This window comes from Ambystoma mexicanum, chromosome 1p, assembly GCF_040938575.1.
Source record: "Ambystoma mexicanum isolate Mex_15411 chromosome 1p, UKY_AmexF1_1, whole genome shotgun sequence".
Lineage (NCBI taxonomy): Eukaryota > Metazoa > Chordata > Amphibia > Caudata > Ambystomatidae > Ambystoma > Ambystoma mexicanum.
In genome coordinates, this window is record NC_090921.1 from 129,421,758 (window position 1) to 129,444,968 (window position 23,211).

The 23,211-nt window shown below is 47.1% G+C and overlaps 1 protein-coding gene across 3 annotated transcripts in view; it reads right to left on the reverse strand.

Moving 5' to 3' along the window:
• Positions 1-23,211, reverse strand: part of LOC138567068 (polyamine-transporting ATPase 13A3-like) — a 656,189-nt gene that overhangs the window by 397,611 nt on the left and 235,367 nt on the right. For all 3 annotated transcript variants that reach the window (XM_069644931.1, XM_069644921.1, XM_069644914.1), the window contains one exon: positions 10,996-11,068. In XM_069644931.1, the coding sequence (XP_069501032.1) occupies positions 10,996-11,068 (73 nt within the window). The remainder of the gene's footprint in view (positions 1-10,995; positions 11,069-23,211) is intronic.

A 23,211-nucleotide genomic window follows, 5' to 3' on the forward strand; every position in this document is an offset into this window, starting at 1 on the left:
TTTCGGTGTGCGCTCCCCACCCTTCCAGGGAGGCATCCGTGGTCACAGTCTCCTGGTGGGCTGGGGTCTGGAAGTCCATGCCCGCCGTCAGATGCGCGCGGGTGCCCCACCACCGTATCGCTCGTCGGAAACTCTCGTCGAGCTTGATCCTTTCCTCGAAGCTGCCCGTCGTCTGGATCCAGCGCGCATCCAGGAATTCTTGCAACGGGCGCATCCGGAGCCTGCACATGGGAATGAGGTAGATGCAGGAAGACATCATCCCGAGGAGGGACTTGATGGACCTCACTTTGGCCGCGTCGGCCACCAACATCCGTTGCACCTTGCCCAAGATGGTCCTGGTCCTCTCCTCCGACGGGGAGGCCAGAAGGGACACTGTGTCGAGCCTCGCTCCCAGAAACAGTGCGACTTGCGCGGGCACCAGGTGGGATTTGGCGTAGTTCACGGAGAATCCCAGGTCCGTGAGGAGTTGGACGGTCCTTGCCGTGTGGACCACGGCGAGCTCCCTCGTCTTGGCGCGGATGAGCCAGTCGTCCAGGTAGGGGTAGACGTGGATCCCCTCGCGGCGCAGCTGCGCCGCCACCGGTGCAAGGCACTTGGTGAATACCCTGGGTGCCGACCGTAGTCCGAAGGGAAGGGCTTTGAACTGGTAATGACGCCCTTGGACCACGAATCTGAGGAATTTGCGGTGCCCCTTTAGGATGGGAATGTGGAAGTAGGCATCCTCCAAATCCAACGACGATAGGAAGTCTCCTTCCTCCAGCTGACCCAGGACGTGCTGGAGGGTGACCATCCGGAACTTCTGCGCCTTGATGAACTTGTTCAGACGTCGCAGGTCCAGGATGGGGCGCCATCCTCCCGTCTTCTTCTTCACGAGGAAGTATCTCGAGTAGACTCCGGAGCCCCGAAGCCTCTTTGGGACGAGTTCGATGGCGCCCTTTCTGAGCATCGCCTTTACCTCCAGGAGAAGTTGAGGGACGTGAAGTTCTTTCCTGGCCACGGGGGGGACGCGCGGGCACCTTCTTTGAAACTCGAGCGCGTGGCCCCGGGCCAGGGCGTCCAGCACCCAACGGTCGGTGGAGATGGACTCCCACACGCTGACGAAGCCCGCCAGCCGGCCTCCCACCGGGGTGCTTCGGTGGGGGCCCGACCCCACGGCCGGTTCAATCCTGCTTGGACGCGGCCTTGCCGCCTTGACCTCCTTGGCGACGACGGCGGGGTCCGCTAGACTTGCCTCGTCCTCTGTAGGCCTCTTGCGACGACGAGCGGGCGGGCCGCTTGACGGTAGGAAGCGAAACCGCCGCCGGAACCTTTGGAGGCGCCCTTGCCTCCGCCGCTCCGAAAGGGCGTCCGTCGTTGCAGGACTCCAAGGGCCCGGGCCGTCTCAGTATCCGCCTTGATGGCCTGAAGGGAATCGTCCACTGTCTTCCCAAACAGGTTGTTCCCGTCGAAGGGCATGTCCAGGACTCTGGTCTGGACGTCCTGCCGGAAGTCCGTAGCTTTGAGCCATCCACGACGTCGAAGGCAAACACCGTTGCCCAGCTGGCGGAATCCAGTGTCGGCGATGTCCGTCGCCACGGTGATGGCGTGGTCCGAGGCCACCTCACCTTCCTGCAGGATCTCAAGGGCCTCCGCCCTCTTGTCGTCCGGCAGAAAATCCAGCAGGGGAGCCATCTTGTACCAGAGCTCCCTGTCGTAGCGGGCCACGATAGCCAAGGCGTTGGCCGCTTTAATCGTCGTCGCTGCCGACGAGATGACTCTACGCCCCATAGTATCCAATTTCTTTCCCTCGCCGTCCGGCGGGGAAGTCGATGTGGAGGCCGCACCCCCCCCGCTTTCTTCCTGGCTGCCGCGGAGACGACGGAGTCCGGGGTAGGCTGCGCCCGGAGGCATAGGGGGGCCGTGTCCGGGACCCGGTACTTTTTCTCGTACCGGTCTCTTCTAGCTGGCGTCGTGGAAGGGTTCTTGAGGAGGGAAAGGCCCTCATCCCAAATGTCGTCCAACAGAGGCACTGCGAGGACCGTCTTCCTCTTGGCCTCGCGCCGCTGATAAAGGAAGCCTTCCTTTTTCTTCTCCTCAGGGCAGAGTTGGAAAAGCTCGGAAGCCCTGGAGATCATGGAGTGGAAAGATCCGATCTCGTCGGGCGGAGAGGCCCTGGTGGGAGGCGACGACGGAAAATCCTCGTCGTATGCCTCGTCGTCCGTACCCGTCGCTGCCGTGTCAGTCCCCGTATCATCCCCTCGGGTGGACGGGGAGGAGGGCTGGAAGGGGCGCGACGGTTGAAAAGGAGGTGGTGGATGGATCCTTCTTTTCTTGGTAGGGGGAACACCAGAAGGTCCCGGTTCTGGATCCCCCGACGGGAGAGGTTCCTCCGTCGGTAACGGTAGCCTCGTCCTTATCTCGGAGCATAAGGACTGTATGGCCAACAAAATGGCCGCCGAGTTGTCTTGCGGCGCTGGCAGAGGGGAATCCGACGGGCGAGCAGGGGCCCCGTCGGTATCCTCGACGATGTCGTCGTCGTCACCTGCGTCGGGGTCCATTCCGACGGGCTGGCCTTCTTCCACGCCTAGGCCGTGGCTTAAGACCTCGATCAGCTCCTCTTCTGAGGTTGAGGCCGACTCTACGACGACGCCCTGCCCCCCCTTCTTCTTCCCCACGGAGGGTTTCACGGGGGTCCTATCGATGGGCACAAAGGAAGACTCCCTCCGAGGAGGCAGGGAGATTCTGGGCCCTGAGGTCGCCACCACTGGTGCAGCCACCACAGGCTGAGCCAGGGCCGCCGCGACCGTTTCGATAGAGGGCTTGGTCGGATGGATCAAGGCCTTCACCACCTTAGGTGCGCTCACCGCCTTATCCTTGAGGGAGGGGGCACTGCCACGCTCCTCCTCTGCCTTAGAGCTCGACCGGGGCCTCTCCAGGAGCTTCGCCGGGTGCTCGGCCTTCCTCTTACCCGACCCAGAGCGTTGGCTCGTGGTTGATGGTGCCGGGGAGGGTGCGCCCTGCCTGGCGCCCGTAGAGCCCGACCGTTCGGCGCTCCCGGTGCCAGCGGACTCGCGGTGCTTGGCCTTATGTTGGGCCCCCGTCGCCGGGGCGCCCTCAAAGGTCTTAGAAGACCGCTCGGATTTCTTCTTCTCGCCAGACGGGCTCTTACCCTCCAGCCAGTTGGCGAGACGTTGATGGCGGTCCTTCATGGTCCGTTCCGACATGTTGCCGCAAAACGCACAGTCCTTCTCCACGTGAGTCTTGTCCTCATGAAGGCAGTAAAGGCAGAAAGAGTGTTCGTCCTCCTTGAAGACGTTCTGCAGCTGGCATCCAGGGCAGACCCTGAACAGCTTTCCGGGCGTCGAGCTTCCCTTCTCCTGGGCCATCTCCGAGACAGGGCCTGAGAAGCTTCTGGAGTCCTCCGAAGTGTAGCTCGACGAAATCTTCACCCTTGAGGGGCACAGATGAATCCGACACGGGTCCCCATTGATCGGATGTAGGATCGGTGGAGCTTGAGGCTCTTTTGACCGAAAGAATCGAAGTTTTTTGTAAAAAGCGCGAAAAAATAGCACTAACGCTCGAGAGCAATAGCACGAGGATCCCAACACATGAACGTGCGGTAAAAATCTGAAGATGGCTGCCAGAGGCGGTGCTTAGGTAGAGGGCAGTCATTGGCTGTGGTCAGTATGACGCAGAGACCAGTGATTGGTTATTACTACGAAAGACAGATCAGAAACGAAACTGATACTGGTTTTTTCTTTACCGAGGATTCCCAGCCTGACGACGGGGAATATTCATGAGCATGTGAATCCATGCCAGACCCCATGCTGGAGAATTCTCTCTAACACTGCTGCCACTGCCCTTCCCAACGGCTATCAAATCTTCCAGACCGATCGTCAATCTGGCCGGTGTGGCAGCACTGCAGTCATCATTAGACTCTCTGACATATGTAATTCTTCACCTACTGATGATTGCCAATACACTTATCAAAATTGCTATTGATTCCATTACTACCATTTGTCTTCTTACCATATATCGTCCACCAGTAAATAATCCCCCGTTTGAAGAACAGCCGTTTATCCTCTTGGGTGATTTCATTAAATACTCCTCTTATGTAGTCATTCTTGATGACTTTACTTACTGGGCATATAATGTGCCGGATTCTGAAGCAACCAGTTTGATGCTCTCACTGAAGGCCTATGGCCCGCATCAACTAATAAAGATCCCTACTCCTAGAGATGGACAGGGTATTGTCCCATCGCCTATCTTTGAATAATCTTAAAGTCATAACTTGCCCTTGGTCTGATCACTGCCTTATTTCCTTTCTATTGGCTCTACCGACTAAAGTCGATAGGCTGCATTCTAATCATGTAGAACACAGTCAGGAATATTCGTACGATTACGCCTACACTGCCTTCAATGAACCTGCCCAACACATGTTGGAAAATCTGCCACCTTCAAGCTATACTACTAGCTGAGTTGATCAATACAAAGCAGTTGTTTCTTCCATCATCGATACCCTTGCTCCCACTTCTGTTAAACTTGTCAAAACTGAAACATTGGGACAAACTTGGTTCTGTGATGAAATCCTTGGCATCAGAAAGCTAAAAAGGAGCAGGCTTTGAGGAAGAACTCCTCTGACGGCAATCTTGCCTCCTATCGTAAAGCCGCCGCGGACTATAAAATTGCCACCTTGGCTGCTAAACAGGACTTCTACGACGACCGTATTTGTAATGCCAAGATCTCTCAATAATATCTATTTGCTATTCTTAAGGACTTTGAGGGCAAGGCCAACTCTTTGCCTGCTATCACAAAAAGTAACCAGTGATGTCTTGACATTCAACTATGCATTAAATGATAAACAATCTGCATCGCAATAAAATTGTTTAGTTTCATTACAAGCTAAATTAACTAATCCTCATTGCACCACAACTAATGATTTGTTTGCTTGTTCACTTGACACCTCCATTCCTACCTTTAACTTTAAAGAGATATCTGAAGATGAGATGTCTGACATTGTCCAACACCTCAAGCCATCCCCTGCCCCGATTACATCTGTCCCCCTGCTAAGATTATGGACATTTTCAGCTGTTTGGCCCCTATGGTCACCAGACTGATTAACTAATTCTTTATTAACTCCACTGTTCTTGCTTCTCAAAAATGTTTGGATCTCACCCGCTTTGAAAAAGGGCACTTTTGATTCTGCCTCAGTGGAGAACTATCACCCCATTACTAATGTCATCTTCCTCTTGAAAATGTTTGACAAAGTTGCATATACATACACTTACAGCAAAAGATTGAAAGCTACCATCTTCTAGGTACATTACAGTCCGGTTTTCGTGCTCTTTATGGTACTGAGACAACCGTGGTTGATTTCAAAGACAATCTATGTCACATTGCCGATTCAGGACAGATTGCACTTTTGATGCTCCTGGACCTTACCACGGTTTTCAACCTCGTTGATCACTCACTACAGCTGGAGAGATTAGGAGCGATTGTGAATTGCTCCAATAATGCCTTGTGCTGGCTATTCCTAGGTCCCAGATCTGCCTTCATTGTTCTGGGGGCTATACATCTATTGAATTGCCAAGATGTGGTGTCCCACAGGGAGCATGCCTTTCTCCTACTCTTTTTAATATGTATATTTCCCCTCTTTTTGACCTTCTTGACCGCAACAGCGTGAGTTACACTAACTACGCCGATGATACTCAGGCGGTGATCAAACTGACTAGCAATTATGAGTTGGGCCTCAAACAAATCACTTCCATTTATGCTGCCATTGAAAATTGGATGATTAAGAACTCCCTCGCTCTCAATGGCAATAAAACTGAGATTATGCTTGTTGGTACTTCCCAACGACCTGCCAAGCTGGAACCTAGATACTCTGCTTTCAATATCGTTGGAGTTAAAATTAAGACTAGTCCATGGGTCAAGACCCTTGGCGTAATTCTTGATGCTAATCTAAATATGAATATACATGTCAGTCAGCTGAAGGCATCCTGTGCCTATACGACACGCCTTAGGCAAATTAAACCTTTCTTATCCAACTCTACCACTGCGGCCGTCGCTGTTGCTCTGGTCAATTCCAAACTGGGCTATGGCAATAGCCTACTGGCTGGCACCTCTCAGTCTAACCTGGCCTCCTTACAGGTTGTGCAAAACAATGCTGTTCGAGCTGTATGTGGTGATCTCAAGAAGGAACCACATTACTGAAACTCGTAACTTTACGGTGGCTTCCTGTTAAGCACTGCATTTCCAACCAGGTGCTATCATTTACCTATAAGTACCTTACTGATAATGCTCCATCCTATTTGAAAGCTAGCATTACGTTTCCTCAATCATCTGGCTCTTTACAGTCCAGTCACTCCAACAACCTTGAGCAGCCATGATACAAGCTTACTCGCTTCGGAGGCACAAGTTTCGATTCTGTTGCTCCACGCTTTTGGAATTCTCATCCTGTCTCTGCGCATCTGCTCAGTTTTCTTCTTTTAAAAATCCTCAGTTTCTGGCGTTTCCCCTGGTATTTCTATGTGGCTGTTTGTCAGAGTTTGCACTTGCTGCGCACTGAGGCCCACGGGAGAGTTGTACCTTATAAGAGTTAATTAACATTTTTCTCAACTGAATGAACATGCAAGAACACCATCATTTTCAAAAGAAACTCCAGTGGTGTTCACATGACATGGAGCCACTCATTTGACTGCCCTCAAACATCCCTTGAACAAGAAAATTAGCCTAGTCACTTGATAAAAGACAAATGAAGGCCAATTCCTCCTCATATTCTCATATTATGCCTTCCTTTCGCCATTTACTTTAGTCTACCACTCCTGCCCTCACAACTGCCAACTGTCCCCTTTGTTTAAACCAGCAGCAGCAAAAAGCCCTTCCATTCCACCATAAACACCCAACCATCCATATTCTGGAAAACTAGCGACATGCACAAGTTATCACACAGTTTAGGCATTTATTGTTTCACAAAAAGATGGACATTTGGGATGTGGGAGCATTCCTAAAAAACAATTTAAGAAAACTGACCAGAGTATTAAGTCATTGGCTGCATCATGGGCGGTAAAGGGCAGGCTTTTGTTCTCCAATCTCTGTTCGTGTAGTGCTCAAATGTGTTAAATAAGAAAGCTTCCTGCAATCCCAGGAAGGAGATTTACAGGTTGCCTGCTGCACCCCACATCCTCAACTGTGCTCTAGGAAGTCGCCCAGTTTGCCCGCCCCTAGGAACAGGCCTGCCTTGCGGAGTTCTTTTGTTATATTAAAGTACATTAATTTGCCTCTTAGTGGGCCAGTTTCTGCTGACATGCTTGCCTTGTACCTCAAGTTTCTGTTGATCGCACAGTACCAAACTCTTTGGCTCGATCTGCAAGCCTGCCTTACAGAACGAAACAGCGGATTGAGTCTCCCTCTGCTGTTTGTTGAAACACTTCAAACTCTAGGACTGCACTCAGACACCTTTCCAATTAGCCTACCTATTCTGCCATTTGCTTACCTGCTCTACTCTTGATTTGACCTACTTTGCAATGAGCTTGGAACTGCTCATTTACAGTGGGAGGTGGGTCGGGGTTTCAATCCTTGCTCTATACTTTACTTTTCAAGCATCCAGTGACCATTTGTTTTGCTCTGGCATCATGAAGGTCACACTTGAAAACCTCTCCTTCCCTCAGAGAACTTGCACTGCATAGTCTATTATTTAGTGGCTGTTTTTCTGCTTCCTCTTGCTCCAGCTTGGGTGGTCATGGTCTGGCCTATGGACTCAGGCAATCCTGACATGCGGGACACAGCAACCTATCTGTGTATGGAGCGTTCACCCACATTCCAGCTCCATGTACTGAGCAGCTAATGTTTGCTTAAATATAATGTCAGGCAAAGCACTGCAGTTTTCGGTACTTTAGGTCATATTTAGGCAATCAATACCCCAGAACGTAGGGCACTGTGGTCAACAGGGAGCGACTAAATGGGACCTGCACCCAGAGTGTTCTGCGCCGAAAGCGCTGCGCCAGAATATGCGGCTTGGCAGGCAATACCTTAGGTAGGTAGCATAGTGAGGTAAAGCATCGTATGGTCTGGTTTCCTTCCCTGCAACCTGGGTGCGATCTCTGGGGTGATCCTCTCTCCACATATCAGCAGGCTATATTCTACTATGTTGTGGCCAGTGGAATGGAATGCAGGGATGTTTTAAGCGCCATTCCTCAGATTTCCGATCCTCCGACAGAACCACAGGGTAGGGTTTAGGGAGGTTTTTCTAGAAACTCTGTTGCGACGGGTTCAGAAAACCAAACAAGCAGTGTAATAGCAGGGTCCCCACCAAGCATATCCAAAAACGCACTAATGGTGGAAAAGCAGGCTGGCTTCGATCTAAAACGGGGGAGTGAAGTCTACTGGCATCAAGGTGCAGTTAGGCCCACCTATGCAAAAAAAATATACTACTCATACAAGCACACTGAAGACATATGTACGGTATACCATACATACTGCATTAGGCAAAACTAAGTTAAAGAAATTTTTACTATAAAAGACCATGCAGTATGCGTAAAAAACAGTAAATGGTTCAAGTATTGAAAATTAACTATAAACATTCAATGGAGGGACAGTTCCACAACAGTAAACTACTTCAGACATTTTAGAGTTTAGTAGTAGGATGGTATGTGCTGAAGCAGGAACAACCTAAACAGTCAAAATCAGGTAAGTATACTAAATGTAAAGGGGCCCAGATCACCCGAAAACCCTTTAAAAGCAAACAGGCACATGCTAAGCATGCACAATTTATCTACATAGGAAGTTATATTTTGCATGCAATGTAGCGGGTTAGCCCTCTAAAAAGCATACAATGAAACATGCACCAAAAGACTTTGAAAAATACCACAAATGTCCAAACTGCTACAGGTCACAACGGATAAATAAATGCCAGTTCATGGGCAAATACTTGTTAATTCCAGCTTTACAGAGTTTTCAAATGTACCAAATATTTGTCTTATTATGTCTTTTTAGTGATTACTTATGGTCCATAAGAGATGGCAATCACCACCAGGCTTGGCCAGAAGAACTCAAGATGTGGGTTCCAGTATACAGTATGAGTCTCACACTCAAACAGAATGTGTTCTCAGTGGGGGGCATATGGGGCACATAAACCACACCGCAGCCAGAGACATGAGAGCACAGAAAATAGGACCAACTATGGGAAGTGGGCCACAGGACTAGGAATAACGACTCACTGTTACTCGGGGCTGGAACACTCCAGCAAGTGCAGGTGTGTATAGGGTGTGCCTAGACGGTGTGGGGGTCTCTGATCAGTATGAGCAGTGCCCCAGATGCAGAGGGAGCCCAGACCCCATCCTCCCCAAAAAACTTCACCATGTACCTCGGTTCACTAATTGACTTCATTAGTGAACCGAGGGACAGGGAGAAAGGTTTTACCACGCCCATTAAAAAATAACGCCGCGTCGGGCCCCACACAATACAAGAACAGTAGGGGGGGCTCAGTTGCTGAGTGTGTTTGTTCATGTCAATCGAGCCCCCAGTTCTTATATTGTACGTGGCCAGGCATGCCGCTATTGACCGATAGCAAAATAAAGTGTACTTTCCCTCCAGCTCACTGTCATCTTAAGTATCTGTCCGATACTTAAGTTTGCATGACAGTGAACTGGAGGCAAAGCGCCCTTTATTTGCTACACAGGGGTGCCTTGTGCGGCCGCACCCACTGAGCGCACCTTGAGCCAGCGCTGACTCACCATGAGTGCTTGGAGGTAAACAGACAGGGAGCCCTCTGCTTCAGCATGGCGAGTCAGGCCTCCGATCTGCTGTTAGAATGTACAAGGGGGTACTGCAAGGCCATTTGAGAACAGGCGGCCCTTGACCAGACAAACGAACGGCAGCTGTATATACATTCACACACAAAAATAATAAAGGGTCTCTATTCCAATGTAACTGCGCGTTGGTGGAAATTCCATCAGACCAGTTGAAGTAAATTTAAACTGGATCCAGTTGTTGATCAGTGGGTTTTTAGACAGTTATAGAACAACGATCAGGGACGCCACACCAACCTTTCCAGTTACATCTACCAGTGTCTGATTGTCTAAGCTGGTATTTTAGGATACCACTTCAAGTTTCCTTGGACATATACGGGCTGGAGACGGGCCAGTTTAAACCATTTGAAAGTAACTTCTGAACTGTACGTTGAGCAGAGGCGTAGCCAGGATTGTCCAACAAGTGGGGCTTGATGCTAATGTAGTTGGGCCCACCGCAGTGCATCTGTAAATACCTGCACAGTGCTGCTGAGTGGGCCTTTACAGATTTTGGGTGGGCCTTGCCTGTTCAGGCTCTGCCCAGTCTACGCCTTCAACGTTTAGGTCAAACAAGAAGGAAATTGCATCTGAAAGCGTGAGGAGTCCACCAAGTCCTGTTTTTCCTTTGAACTCCGGGACTTGTAGTTTTCCTTAATTTCAAGTAGGATATACATAATTACAAGTCCCAGAATTCAAAGGGAAATAAAGGATTGGATTTCTCAAGCATGGCCACAGGAAACTTGAGAGCTCTGCTTTGACATTGCCAGCTGCAAATATGATTCGCAAAGGCTCTCAGACAGTGTCCAGGGAACTCCATTTGTTTCAGCCTAAGGCTTTCTGAAAAATAAGATAAAGCCCCAGTCCGTTCACAATGTGACGTGCACCTATCGGATCAGCAATGTTCGGCAATGGCCTCTGTGGAAACATCACTGTTTGTGTACTTTTTAAGCAATGAAAGAAATGGCGCCATTTTTAAACTATTATTTTGAACATTTACTATGATTGGAGTTCAACTGCCAGCTCTGCCCCCTCTGAAATCTGCGCCCTTGGAACTCTGCCCCACCCCGGGCCTTGTGGGATCCCCCTTCAAATTCTTTCCATTTTCACCACTGAATATGGTTAACATAAGCTAAAAGGTCAGCTTTTGGGAAGCAGTTATCATAGAACATAAGACCATAACCTTCCCATCACCGCACACAGAAGCCGCCGAGGGCGCTTTTCTACTCACCATGGTTCCCCCGGTAAACGGTCACACGCATCACGTTGTGAGCTGCCACCATGTCATGCAGGAGGATGTATTGCTGCAGGAAAGGGCACAGCATTAAACGAAAAAAAACATTTGACTGCAACGCTTACATGTCAACATTCCCCCCCAATTTTGCAAACACTACTCGCACTGTGGGGTGCATTTCAAGGCCCTCAACAGAAATCTCATTCATTTGAAAAACTGCATTGAAACTCTGCACCAAAAAATGGCTTTACTTTCCCCCCCACATGAGGGGCAAGCAGTTGAACCCTGCAATCCAAAAACGGCCTGGCATTGCTTTTGTTACACTTTAATGACATTAAGTCATGCACTGCATCAGAAACTGCCTTATTGTACTTTTTCACATGAGGGGCAAGAATTGCAATCTTACAACCAGACATAGCTTTTGCGTTTCATTTCACTTGAATATCTGCCCTTTAAAACATTGCAAATGAAAAACGGCTTGGCTTTTTCTTTTATTCAGTGTCAAATCAAAGGAACCTGTGGAGGGGGGCCTACCCCTCATTGTCAATGGACCAACAGCAAATGCCAACTCACTCAAAAAGGACAAATTAAAGAACCCGTGACATACAAGATCGGAGTTCAAACATCAGAGGAAGAAATAGGTTGCACACGTGTAAAAAGAAAATAAAGAAATTACTTTAAAAAGCCACTGTGAAAGGATAGCTTTGCTCCCATAGAAATGTCAGTGAAAAATGCTATGGGGAGGGGGGGTTCACTAGACAATGTACATTATGTCCCACCCACAAGACCTCAATCACCTTGGAAGAGGCTCACAATACCAGAAAAAAAAACTGTTCTTGGGCTCAGGCAGGAACGTCTCAATTGAAAGCCCCGCTCTCCACTGAAAGTCGCACCTACTAGTGAATAGGCCTGCAAGGACATGTGATTTACTGAGGGCAGTATACTTCCATGCTCTGTCATACTTGAAGGCAGGGGCTCAGGGACTTCAAGGAAACCATGTGTTGCTAAAAACCTGACTAGGAGGTGCGAGGTCCTCCTGCACCCACTAACAAGGACAGACGGACAAAGGGGGTAATCAAAATCTGTGGTCACTGGCTGAGGGGGACAAAGCGCTCCTCCCACAGAGGGGGACAGATCTTCCAAATTGACATTAAAGGACTGAGTCAATTTTTAAGCATTTTTGTAAAAATAAGAATGAGAAATAATTTCATTTTAAGCTATGCTTTTGTCATTTCCAGGCAGTTTTTAGGAGCTATAGTGCATTTTCCTAAGACTTTTGGGAATGAAATGGCCAGTTAAGGCTAGTTTCTGGCTTCTCGGAAGATTTGACAAGTATGAGATTTGATGGAAAGATGGAAGGTGAAATTCCCTCTGCCTCTCTCAAAAACACCATTACTGAGTATTAACAAGTCATTGAATAGATTTGTTTGGAGCGGTGGAGGAGGGGAGAAGGTCATGCCAGAATCCCGAAAGAGGTCCTTTTGAGACCAGTGCATGTAGGAGGTTTTGGTTATCCAGACAGAAGACTATATCACACAGCATTTTCATTGCAGACTCTGCATCATTGGTGTCACGATGCCTGCCCCCAGACATCCGGAACAGGTCCATCTGTCCAGGGAACAGGCACCCAAGACGAGACAGGAATTCCCAAAACCCCGCCTAGGGGCTATATGGGTTCTGTCCTGGCACCGCAGGCGCCAGGCTCCTATTGCCAACTTTAAACTATGCAGGTCTTCCTGCAAAGAACTCATGTACAGGCCATGAGGGACTACTTTCCTTTAGGAACTATTTTGCTGCTTGGGTGTGGTACTGGAACTTCTTACCTGGGAACTACTTTTGTGATGCTATTTAAACCACGCCCGAAGAGCAGCACGCGCTTCGCGTTATTCTGCATCTTAGCAGCGTAACGCTCACCGTGTCTGCAGTCCAGCATCCAGTCTACAGCCACACCAGTCTTGTGTCCAGAGCCGATCCTAGAGAAAAGGAAAGAAGAAAAGGTTAGAACAAGGAGATTTCCATTTGGTCATCTTTTCCTGGAGCAGCCGCACCTGTGGATAAAGGAAAAAAAGACATTAAAATAAACTGCGTCGCATTGTCAACTGCAGCGCAGCGCCATACTCACCTGTCTTCGGAGCATCTCCACGACCCGGCGCAGCACCAGTTGAACTGCGGCCCGAAACATCAGCATCTGAAAAGACAAGAACAAACAAAAGGTGAGCGGGGTTCCGCCAAAGACATTCTTTTACTTACCGCAAGATACTTACTCTGAATTTTACCGCTCGAGGCATTTTCGGCAGGGCGCCGCACCTGCAAAGAAGATAGAGAACTATTGGTTAATTATATTTGGAACAAGATTACTTGCTAGACAGTGCTTGGTACAAACTGACTCTTACCTAAGCGCTACCTTCATCCATCGAGGCAAACTCACTCCTTGGATCACGCTGCAAGGGAAAAGGTATGAAAGAAGCAAGAGTGAACTAACAGACATTTGAACTCTAAAAAGAACTATACATGCGGTTTACACACTACTTACCTCGGAGTCATTGTTGTCTGGAACTCTGCCAAATACCTTCAGATCAGTGAAGTAACTGAACTTGTACGTGCCCCTGCACTCCACGCAGGATGGAGAGTTCATCCTTCCAAACAATAAGGTGAGACTTTATGAAGGGGAATACTGGAAGTTTTCAGAGAAAATAGTGTTAGTGTAACCTCTACCACGGGTGGTTAATTCCCCTTTACTGCTTTTAGAAAAATATTCTTGCGGGCCAGGCAGACGAAACTGAGTGGGCAAGTGCAGTCGATCATCACTTCGCTACGAGTCACACTGGTGGAGACCGCAGCAGTCCAGCTTCGTTCGACGCCCCTGTGGAATCCAGGTGAGCGTAACAATTCGTTGGTGGCTGACCAAACTGATAGTGCAGGATGGATTAAAATAGAGAAGGAATCTGTATCCCCCACACCCTTAGATTTTATTCTATTTGCAGACAAGAGCTTGCTGGTTAGTACGAATCACCTTTTATAAAACATGTTGTAAAAGCAGTGGCGTAAGAGTAATGACATTCGTGGTGAGAAATACCTTCTATCTGCAGACTCCAGTCTTTGGAAAAACCCGGCTGTGAAGCAGGGTAACTATGTAGTTTCGTGGATCTCATGGCAAAAGCACATATTTGGCGAATTGGTCAAGTGCATGATGGTCAAAATATGGTGGATTTTGAGTTGGTGTGTTTTAAATACAAGCTGAAAGCAAATGAAATTGGCCGTTATAATGTTCTGAGAGAAATCTTTGTGGTACTTTTTTCTCCAATGAATGCTGCACTTCAGGATCCAGCCACAATTTTGCGCCTTTCAAAGAGTATGCCCTTGTCTGCGTCTACTTTATACAAGTTAATTACTCCTCCTACATCTCAATTAACAGCACAATATGGTAAAATTGGGAATCAGGTATGGATTACGTATTGTCGGATTCTGAATGGAAGCGAGTGTGCATGGGTCCAATTATATATAAAATTGACTTAGATCCAAGGTAACGCAGCAGAGAATCAATCACTACCTGTATTGGTCCCCCTGGAAGATGCTCTCCTGTAAGCTATGTAATGAAGAGGTTCGTTGGAACTGTAAAAGAGGTGGGCACTACGCTCCATATGTTGCATTTGTGTAGAAAAATTCAACCATTCCGGGATGCTGTTTTTCAGAGAATAGATTTGGTTTTGGGCCATTGTCTCCAAAGAGACCCTCTTTTTGGTGTGTTGGGACTGTTCCCATCAAGTATTGTATTGTGTTGTCCAACAGTAAGGTGTTTTGAATATATAGAGCTCTTCTTGCTAAAAAGCATACTCTTAAATGTTGGAAAAGCGACATCCCCCTGTGTGGCTGATTGGTTACAGAGTTTGTCCCTCTTGTCTATGCAAGAGAAGGTATCCTTTAATGCCAAGGATCAATGATATAAATATGAGAGGATATGGGGAGGATTTAATGACCTATATGCTTAGTTGTTTGTTATAATCTAAGGTGTTTTTTTCATTTTATTTCTTTTCATTTCTTCTTGTTGGCATTTCTCTTTTATTCTCTTCATCTTCTATCTTTTTTCATACCCTTTAGAGAATTGTGCTCATGAGGTACTTTAAAAATGTAATTTTGTTGCATCAAAGCTACTGTATTGATTCTATTGTTCTTGTTTATATTGTTTGATAAACATAATTTGGAAAGGAGAAAAAAAAAGTTACTCAAGTTCTCTCATGAGAAGCAATGGGCTTACTGTAATAGTGCTTTAGTCAGTGACAACTCATAATATTAAAAAAGTAGGCTTTCTGCAAAGGAAGGGGGCAGTTACCAATCCTAGTCGTCTAGGAGGACCCCCAGACAAGATTCCTACGTTAAGTTCCATCACCAAAGGCGAGACAAGAGTACCTGCAGAGTATGACTTTATACTGATTTTCAGTGACTAACTAGGGGCCAGGGAAATTACAAAACAGATATGCAAATCAGCCTCTCTTATTCTGATCAGAATAGACAACGACTCAAGACAAGTCAAGGCCATTGGAAACAACAGCACGCACCGTAGGTTCTAGCACTGGATCGTGGGGTGATGAGTGCAGTGTTCTGCATTGGACGCTGAATCTAGCGATTTGGCTGTTCCATTCTTTGTTAGCGATCGAAGTTTCTGATGGCAAAAAAGTAGTTGTAAAGGACGCCTTTGTCAGTTACGTTTGATAGGTAGCCCGCCTCGTTCCATGCCTGAACCCCTATAAGTTTGATTGACTCCTGATACGGGCTATAAATGGATGCTATATTGACCCTCTATAAATGAACCCCAAATAATCTTCATCAGACACCAACATTGTATGTACATTTAATATACATTTGATATAAACCGGTTTGCCCATCGTCAGTGTATAAACAGAGGACATCATGAAGATCATGAGTTTCATTGCACCCAAAATAGCCCTATTGATTTGAGATTTCTTTATCAACTCGGATCATCAAACCTCTTCAGTTCCATGAAATTCTTTTAAAAAAAGCAATCGAGGCAGTTTTCGTTATCTGCATCTGCTAATGTTTTTAAATATTAAGTGCTGCAAGAGATTTTCCAGGAAGTGAAGAGAGAAGTGAGACCAAGTTCACAACAAATCCCTTCCAGGAGCATTGATTTAGCCAGCCCCAAACCAGATCTCCATAATTTCCCATCCAAACAGCGCAGCCAAGTGACACGTTTCTCAGGCAAAGCCTCTCAGCCATAGAATGTCCCTAGGACAATGCTAGTCTTATATATTTTCTTGAGGCCGTCCATAGAGCCTCCTCCGCTGACTGCAATACATATTTTCACCGCTCAAAACCTTTTCAAAACTTTGAGTGGTTACTTCTTCCAGATGGGAACAAGTGGGAGAATTATAGCTGGAAACACCAAGTATTCACTGCTGACCTATATAGCGGTGTCATTTATTTTCCATATACAATGATTAGTTTGCTTTCCTCTAGCTTGAATAAGCATCATTTTTATTTTAAGTTAAGGGGGAGGTTATTTTCTAGGGAGTATTCATACAGAGCTTGTAAACTGCCCTGAAGGCCAATTACAGTGCGATCCATTACAATAGTGTCATCCACGTGCAAGAGCCAAATAGCCCCCTGCCCCACTAAGCATGCCAGAAAAGTACGATATTTTTGAAGAGTTGTGGGTAGATCAGAAACCTACAAACTATAGAGTGTAGAGGCCCGAACACACCCTTGCTTATGCCCAGGATTACTGCTAAACATTTGAGAGAGCAAGCATTCATGATTCAATCTGATCTGCACAGAAGTGTTGGAATAGAGTTGCTTTCCTAATTTAAGTATGGAGGTATCCAGGCTTCATTTTTCCAAAGTCTACGGACAATGTCGAAGGCTCCTTCATAGTCAATAAAGCATATGTACAATTGAAGATCTTGAGTTATTAACATAGAACAGATCATGTAAAGTCTGCACCAGATGTTACTCAATGTGTTCACTCCCAGTTTGTTGCCATTTAATTAGATTCCTCTCATAGGCCCAACCATTAATTGTGTCTAATAGATAATGTGATAAGACTTTAGAGAATCAATCATCGCTAACAGCCGATAGTTGGAGGGATCATCCATTGATTTTTTAAAACATTTTTTAAAACAAGTAGGAGAATAGACATTTTCCAACTATCAGGAATAATGTCCTGGATGACAATTCCTGAAAAGTACTTACACAAAGGGCTCTCAAATATGATGTTAGAATGCCATCAGGGCCGTGGGCACGAGAAGATTTAAGTTTAGCAATAATACCTGCAATTTATTTAATATAAAAGGCACAGCAATCAGGTTCTTAGTTAATCTTCGTATTCTCCATCATACTATCCATACCATTACAGTAAGTGCTTGTACATGTCCCTGCCATGCAATGGCACAAATAGGATTAATCTCAAAGTTAATGCAGCCCCCTGCAATGTGTTTATTATAGAGTTGCCAGAATGTACGATTGTCACTGGAGCGGAGACAGTCAAGGATAATCTGCCACTGCGCATTTTGAAGAGACAATTTGTGGAACCTGACACCATTTTTGTGCAGAGTCTTCAACTGAGTTCTTAGCCACGAAGCTTCCAGTGGATGGTGAGCCTTTTTTTTAAAAGTATTTTTATGTTGGCCTTTAATGTTATTTTTGGGGGGGGCAATAGCATCAAAAACTCGGTCAGGCCTGGCTTTAGGGAATGCAAACCATTTCTGCAGGAAATGAAGTCGATTTAACGCATGGGGGATTTCCTGGCGTGCATGTACAAGATTCAAATTACCCTCATTATCACTGGGGACCAAACAGCTTAACAAGTCCTCTGAAATAATGTATATTCATCTCATGCCAGCGGATTCTATTACCATATAGGTTATCTGCAAAATTGCCATACAAATAATCAAGGTCAGGCTTCTTAATAAGGTTTAGGTAGCACTTTAAAATAATGCAGTCGCTTAAAGTATTAGGAATAATCTCAAATTTGCCTACACGTGATTTAATACGACCAGTCAAAAACATACGATCCAAGATTTAAGGACACAGTTTGACCAAGTTTTACTATGGGTAATAGAATTGGAGGTAGAAAGGTGTGGTTACTCGAAGCCATAGCTTTCCAATAAATTAGCCCATCGGGCATCTGAGACAGTCACCATCTCACTAGTAAGGTCATTGACATATTGATAATCAATATTTGAAGGATTTAAAGAATAATTTGATCCATCTAAAGCACACAGAGGTCCATTAAAATCGCCCATCAGAGATTGTGAGAAAGGATAGTCTAAAAACCATGCACTTAAGATACATTCTTCATGACTTACAATCGCAATTAAAACACCTCCAGGAGGAACATTCAGAATAATTAAAAATGGTGACCGTGAACAATGAAAGGGGGGGGTCACACTTGCTGCCAAGACATGATCATTTGGCTATTTCTGGTGCCAATCATTAAGCCCCAAAAACGTCTGCCCGTAGCTTTCTTTGCAAATCTCTGCAACACACTACAACCACCTAAGTGACACACCTCCACGAACCATGTTTCGTGTAAGACAAATCTCTGAATTAGTCAAAAAGCCATGTTCCTAGGGCTTACTAACGAAATAAAACCCCTTGTGTTCCATGAGACAATACTGAAAACAGAATTACTGTTCTCCGACACAGGTCAAGCAGATTTATATGGCATCTGGGGTAGCTCATCAAAACGAGCACCTGGTTTGGGTGCAGGGTCTTTGCCACAAGGAGGCAATGGGGTCTGCAATGGCCACATTAAATGGCATTGCTCCCTCCGTTGGCGGGCTCCTATCAAGTATATATGTGAGCTTGTAGGCGGACAGCGGCTTTGTGGGGGCACACAAGCCTAGGGCATCCACCACTCCACTGTTTTCCGGTACTGGGCATTTGCATGGCCATACCGCAATGAGGTCGGCCTGATGAGCAAAGTAAATATAATAAATCGCAGCCGCCTGACCCTCCTGGTGCTGGCTCAAAATCGAGAGCATGATCCAAGTCATCTGGGAGAATGATGGCATTGACTTGGGGACAAAACCTCGAGTATCGGTGCAGATATCGACATCCGCATCGAGAGGGTCAGCGTCGATTGACCATCGGTGGCAAAGTCGGCCTAGCGATGGTCGGTGTCAGGCCCAATGGCACCGTACTCTACCTCCCCGACGCCAGAAGCACAGGCGTAACTGGGACCTCTTCGGCCTGCTGCATCGAGGGTTGACCCCCGTACCCGCAGTGGTCGCCTTCATAATCTGCTCCTTAAAGGCTTCTCACTTGGACATGCACATGCCCGAGGCAGAGCAGGACTTACCTCTCTCCTCAGAGGAGTGCGAGTTATGCCTGCGTCAAGGATGGCGCTTCTTTTTATGAGAGGAGAAAGCCGATGAGTGGCTTCTGGAGAATGACCACTTTTTAGCCTTCTTGTGGCGCCTTTCTCTGGCGTGAGGTTCTCGGTCTACTGCACGGAGAATCTGTATCCGGCAGTCGAATTTGCCGGTGGGTGCCCCCAACTGGAGATTTACCGCCCGCTCCCACAATCAATCTTCGGTGACGTGATCAGCGCCAGTGCACCAGACGCAAATCCTGGGAGGGTCAGTAAGAAATGTTGAAATCGCGAATACGTCGAATTTCTATTTGAACAAGCAAAAAAACACACTGAAAATGTTCCTAGAGCAGAATGCTGAGCGTGCGGAAAAAAGGAACTGAGGTACAGGCGCATAGTGTAATAACGTATGTACGGTGACCAACGTCACGGTCGAAGATCACCATGTTGAGTCAAGATGGATCGTGGCCGAGTCGATAAGCACTACGCCCCACTGTCCATAGTTTTTCTGAGGAGCTGCTGCTGGAAGGGAGATCTATCGGATGAGGAAGGCTTGGGGAGGAGGGTGAGGAGGGGTGTGTGGGTTGTGTGTGTATTGATGAGGGCTTATCAATCTCCTTTTTGGTGTTTTCCAAAATCAGAAGCGTTACGGAGAATTCTCAAAATGTGCCAATTCCTCTCTACCTTAGAAACCCCCAGCTCTTTTGCTGGACTTTGGGGCTTTGAACTTTTTAAATCTGTTTTCTGGGTTTATTTCTTTTGGTTATGGAGTTTTAGACAACTCCATAGGCATCTTTTTTTATTTGTGTCACACAGCACCCTCAGTGCAGTGACAGGGAACTCTTTTTAGACTTCCCAAAGGTTAAAATACCTTCTCTAGGATCAACTACTGTTTAAGGTTCAATTGACTATCTTTTTAAATTCCTATACCCAGAACACCCCATCTTCCTATAGAGTGCTGGAGGGTTTACCTAGTATCCCCTGTCTCTAGAAACTCATGTAGCAGTCAAATGCTACCCTTACTATCGAAATGGCTGGAGGCAGTGGTTTTACAACGAACTACCATGATTTTTCCCGACCGCGAACACCGGTAGCTAAAAATCGCGCAAGCCCTCTTTTTCAAGATGGCGCCTTAAGCCCCTTTGTTTAAACAGGTCCAGGTCTTCTTTTTGCCATTTCTTTTTGGAAAGGTCCTTCTAGTGTTTGTTTCTGCGCGCCAAACCAGGTGTGGTCACTTTGTTTCTATGCCTTTGGCGGGCTTCAGGACTGAAGACCGCCTCTGGCGTCTGAGTGTCTGGGGTGGGCGGGACGTGAGGGAGGTGCCCAAAACTCCCTGTGCTTAGTCTCCTAGGAGACCCAAATGCACTCTGGCGTGTTTGGCTGGCTGTCTGTCTGGCAAGGACATCCACCCTGTAGGGCGAGTGGCAGCTAGGCTGGAATGAATGGGAGAAAAATGTTTAAAAGGCGAGTCTCATGGACTGGAAAGCAGAGTCGACCACTGGAACGAAATAACGGAAGACGAGCTGGAAGAGGACAGCTGCTGCAACACCTGGACCGTTGGCTTGCCCGGTGAAGCCCTGCTGCAGGTCCGAATTGCCAAGTTCATCTCGATAGAGAAGCCCCTTCAAGGGTGACTTCGTCCTTTGAGTTGGTGGAACCAATCAACTCGTAAGCCACCTGGATTACATTCTCGAAGCTGGTTAGGATTAACCGGGGTGAAGGACACCAGCTTGTGTGCTTGAATTACAGCTACTCGAACTGAAGTGACTCAATTGTGTCTGCGTTTTCCAACGATCCCGTGCAGTGCAGGAGTCCGACATCCTCCCTCTTATCCCCACGACTGAGGCTCAGGAACAGTGAGATCTGCAGGAAGTGCTAGGAACCAACGTCTTCAGCTGCATCTTTTGCTTCATATTAAGGTACTGTGCCAACCCGATTGAGAGAACGCCTCTCACATTGAAAGTTTGTGAAACTTTCCCAACTTGCAGGCCTAATCAGCTTGTGACCCAACATAGGATTCTTTGTTGTACTAACTACTTCTGAGAACTTTTGCAAATACTTTATCGTTTACTTCAAGAACTGCTTTTTCCTATCCTAGACACTAGTCCATTGACTTTGGCTGAACCGAGTCCTCTAGTGAACTAAAACTATTTGCACTGCCTAAGGAAGTATTTGTGATGTATTCTGCTAACCTGTGCCTTTTTACTCCCATTGAAAAGTAGCTGAAATGCCATTTTGCTCCTATTTCAGGGGAGCCTAATTTGTTCAGAAACTCATTTGTTTGTTATCGTAGTGTGTTTGTGTATAATATTAAGTTGCCTCCTTCTAGTGAATGTTTTCTAAATGACTAATACATGTATAAGTGGTTTACCAAGAAACCTTGAGTGTAAGTCTCTACTTGAACCACTGTGATTGTAAGAGCTCTCTGTAACCTCTTGTACTGCTCACATTCCCTCTTGAGATGAGCCTGGCTGCTCAGCTCGCTACCACAAAATTGTGTAGTACAGACTTATACCAAAGGTTGGTTTTGCATACACCTGTAGTCCTAATTGTATGTGGTGGTCCCAGAGGGTACTGCATGCAATTCTGCCTAACAAGACGTTCATAGATGTCAGCAGTAGGCTGGGCCGCAAATGAGATCAGAGGGCGATGTAAAGCTTCATTCTGCTTACAAGGTTCCGGCACTCTGCTATTGCAGTTGATTTGTGCTGCTTAATCCTGTTTTTCCACTACGAAAAAGCTTTCGTTTGCCGTAAGGAATGGTTGTGGAAGTAGCTGCCGAGCCATTAATGCACTCTGTGTTAATGTTCGGGTCCATAAAGGCCGGCAGCACCTCGGACCCAGGCTCAGCCACTTCATTGTTCAACAGGCTAGCTCCGACCTGTAATTCCCCAGGCGCAGGCGGTACAGCAAGTGAGACTAACGAAGGAATGACAAGGCTAGCCTCGTTAGCAGAGTCATGCACAGCCTCAAGGACTCAATCACATCAGCAAAGCTAGCAACCATTTCACACAGCAGTTCCCTTTCATCGTGGGCCATTGTGCTGCAGAGGGTGAACAGCGCTTTAGCGACAGCAAGTACAGGAGAATCCTCTTTGTCCGATAAGGAGCTTATAGTACTGCTGGAGTCATTAGCTCTGTCATATAAATTGCTCGATTAAAAAAAAAATGTAAAAAGAGAAAAAAAAAAATCAGGCAATTTGGGAAGGTGAAATCCAATAACGTTTGAGAACGGAGCAGCACTTTGTATCAGAGAACTAGGGCGAGGGTAACCAATGGACTCTCTCTGAAGGCTGTAACCCACATTAAGAAGAAAGTTACTGTCGATGGGCATTCATGAAGTGTCCGATTGTGAAGGGGTGGGGATGCAGGAATTGAAAATCGTCTCGCTCTCAAGTGGCCATTGTTTTCGGATTCGCATGAGAAAGCCTCCCCCGCCCCCATCTCCGGGGCTAATGGTTCCCTGGTTTGACTCGGATTGATTGATGTCCCTGCACTCTGCGCCTGGAATGTTTCGCTTTGCCTCCGCCTCGTGCCATGCTTGCAGCCTGCGCATTGCGCCCAGAGCGCCTTAGCTGGTAGGGCTTAGCGTTGGGCCTCCACCGTATTATACTAATTATCACAGTCATAATAGGCGCCGATCAGGTCGAAAAGAAGCAGGCTAGCTGACTCACCTCCCTACTCGAGGCCAAATATCTCTCCAAGATGCAGGCGGCAACAGGACTGCCAGCCTGCACTTAACTAAAGTGTGCTTGCCAAATGCGCGCGTGTTACTGCTTATGTGCGGTCCTTGTGGGAGGGAGGCGTCATACCCAGCCAAGTCCCAAACCAGGGAGAGCTCTCCAATCGACCTCTGGCAGACTGCACTTCACAAAAGTGCACTTG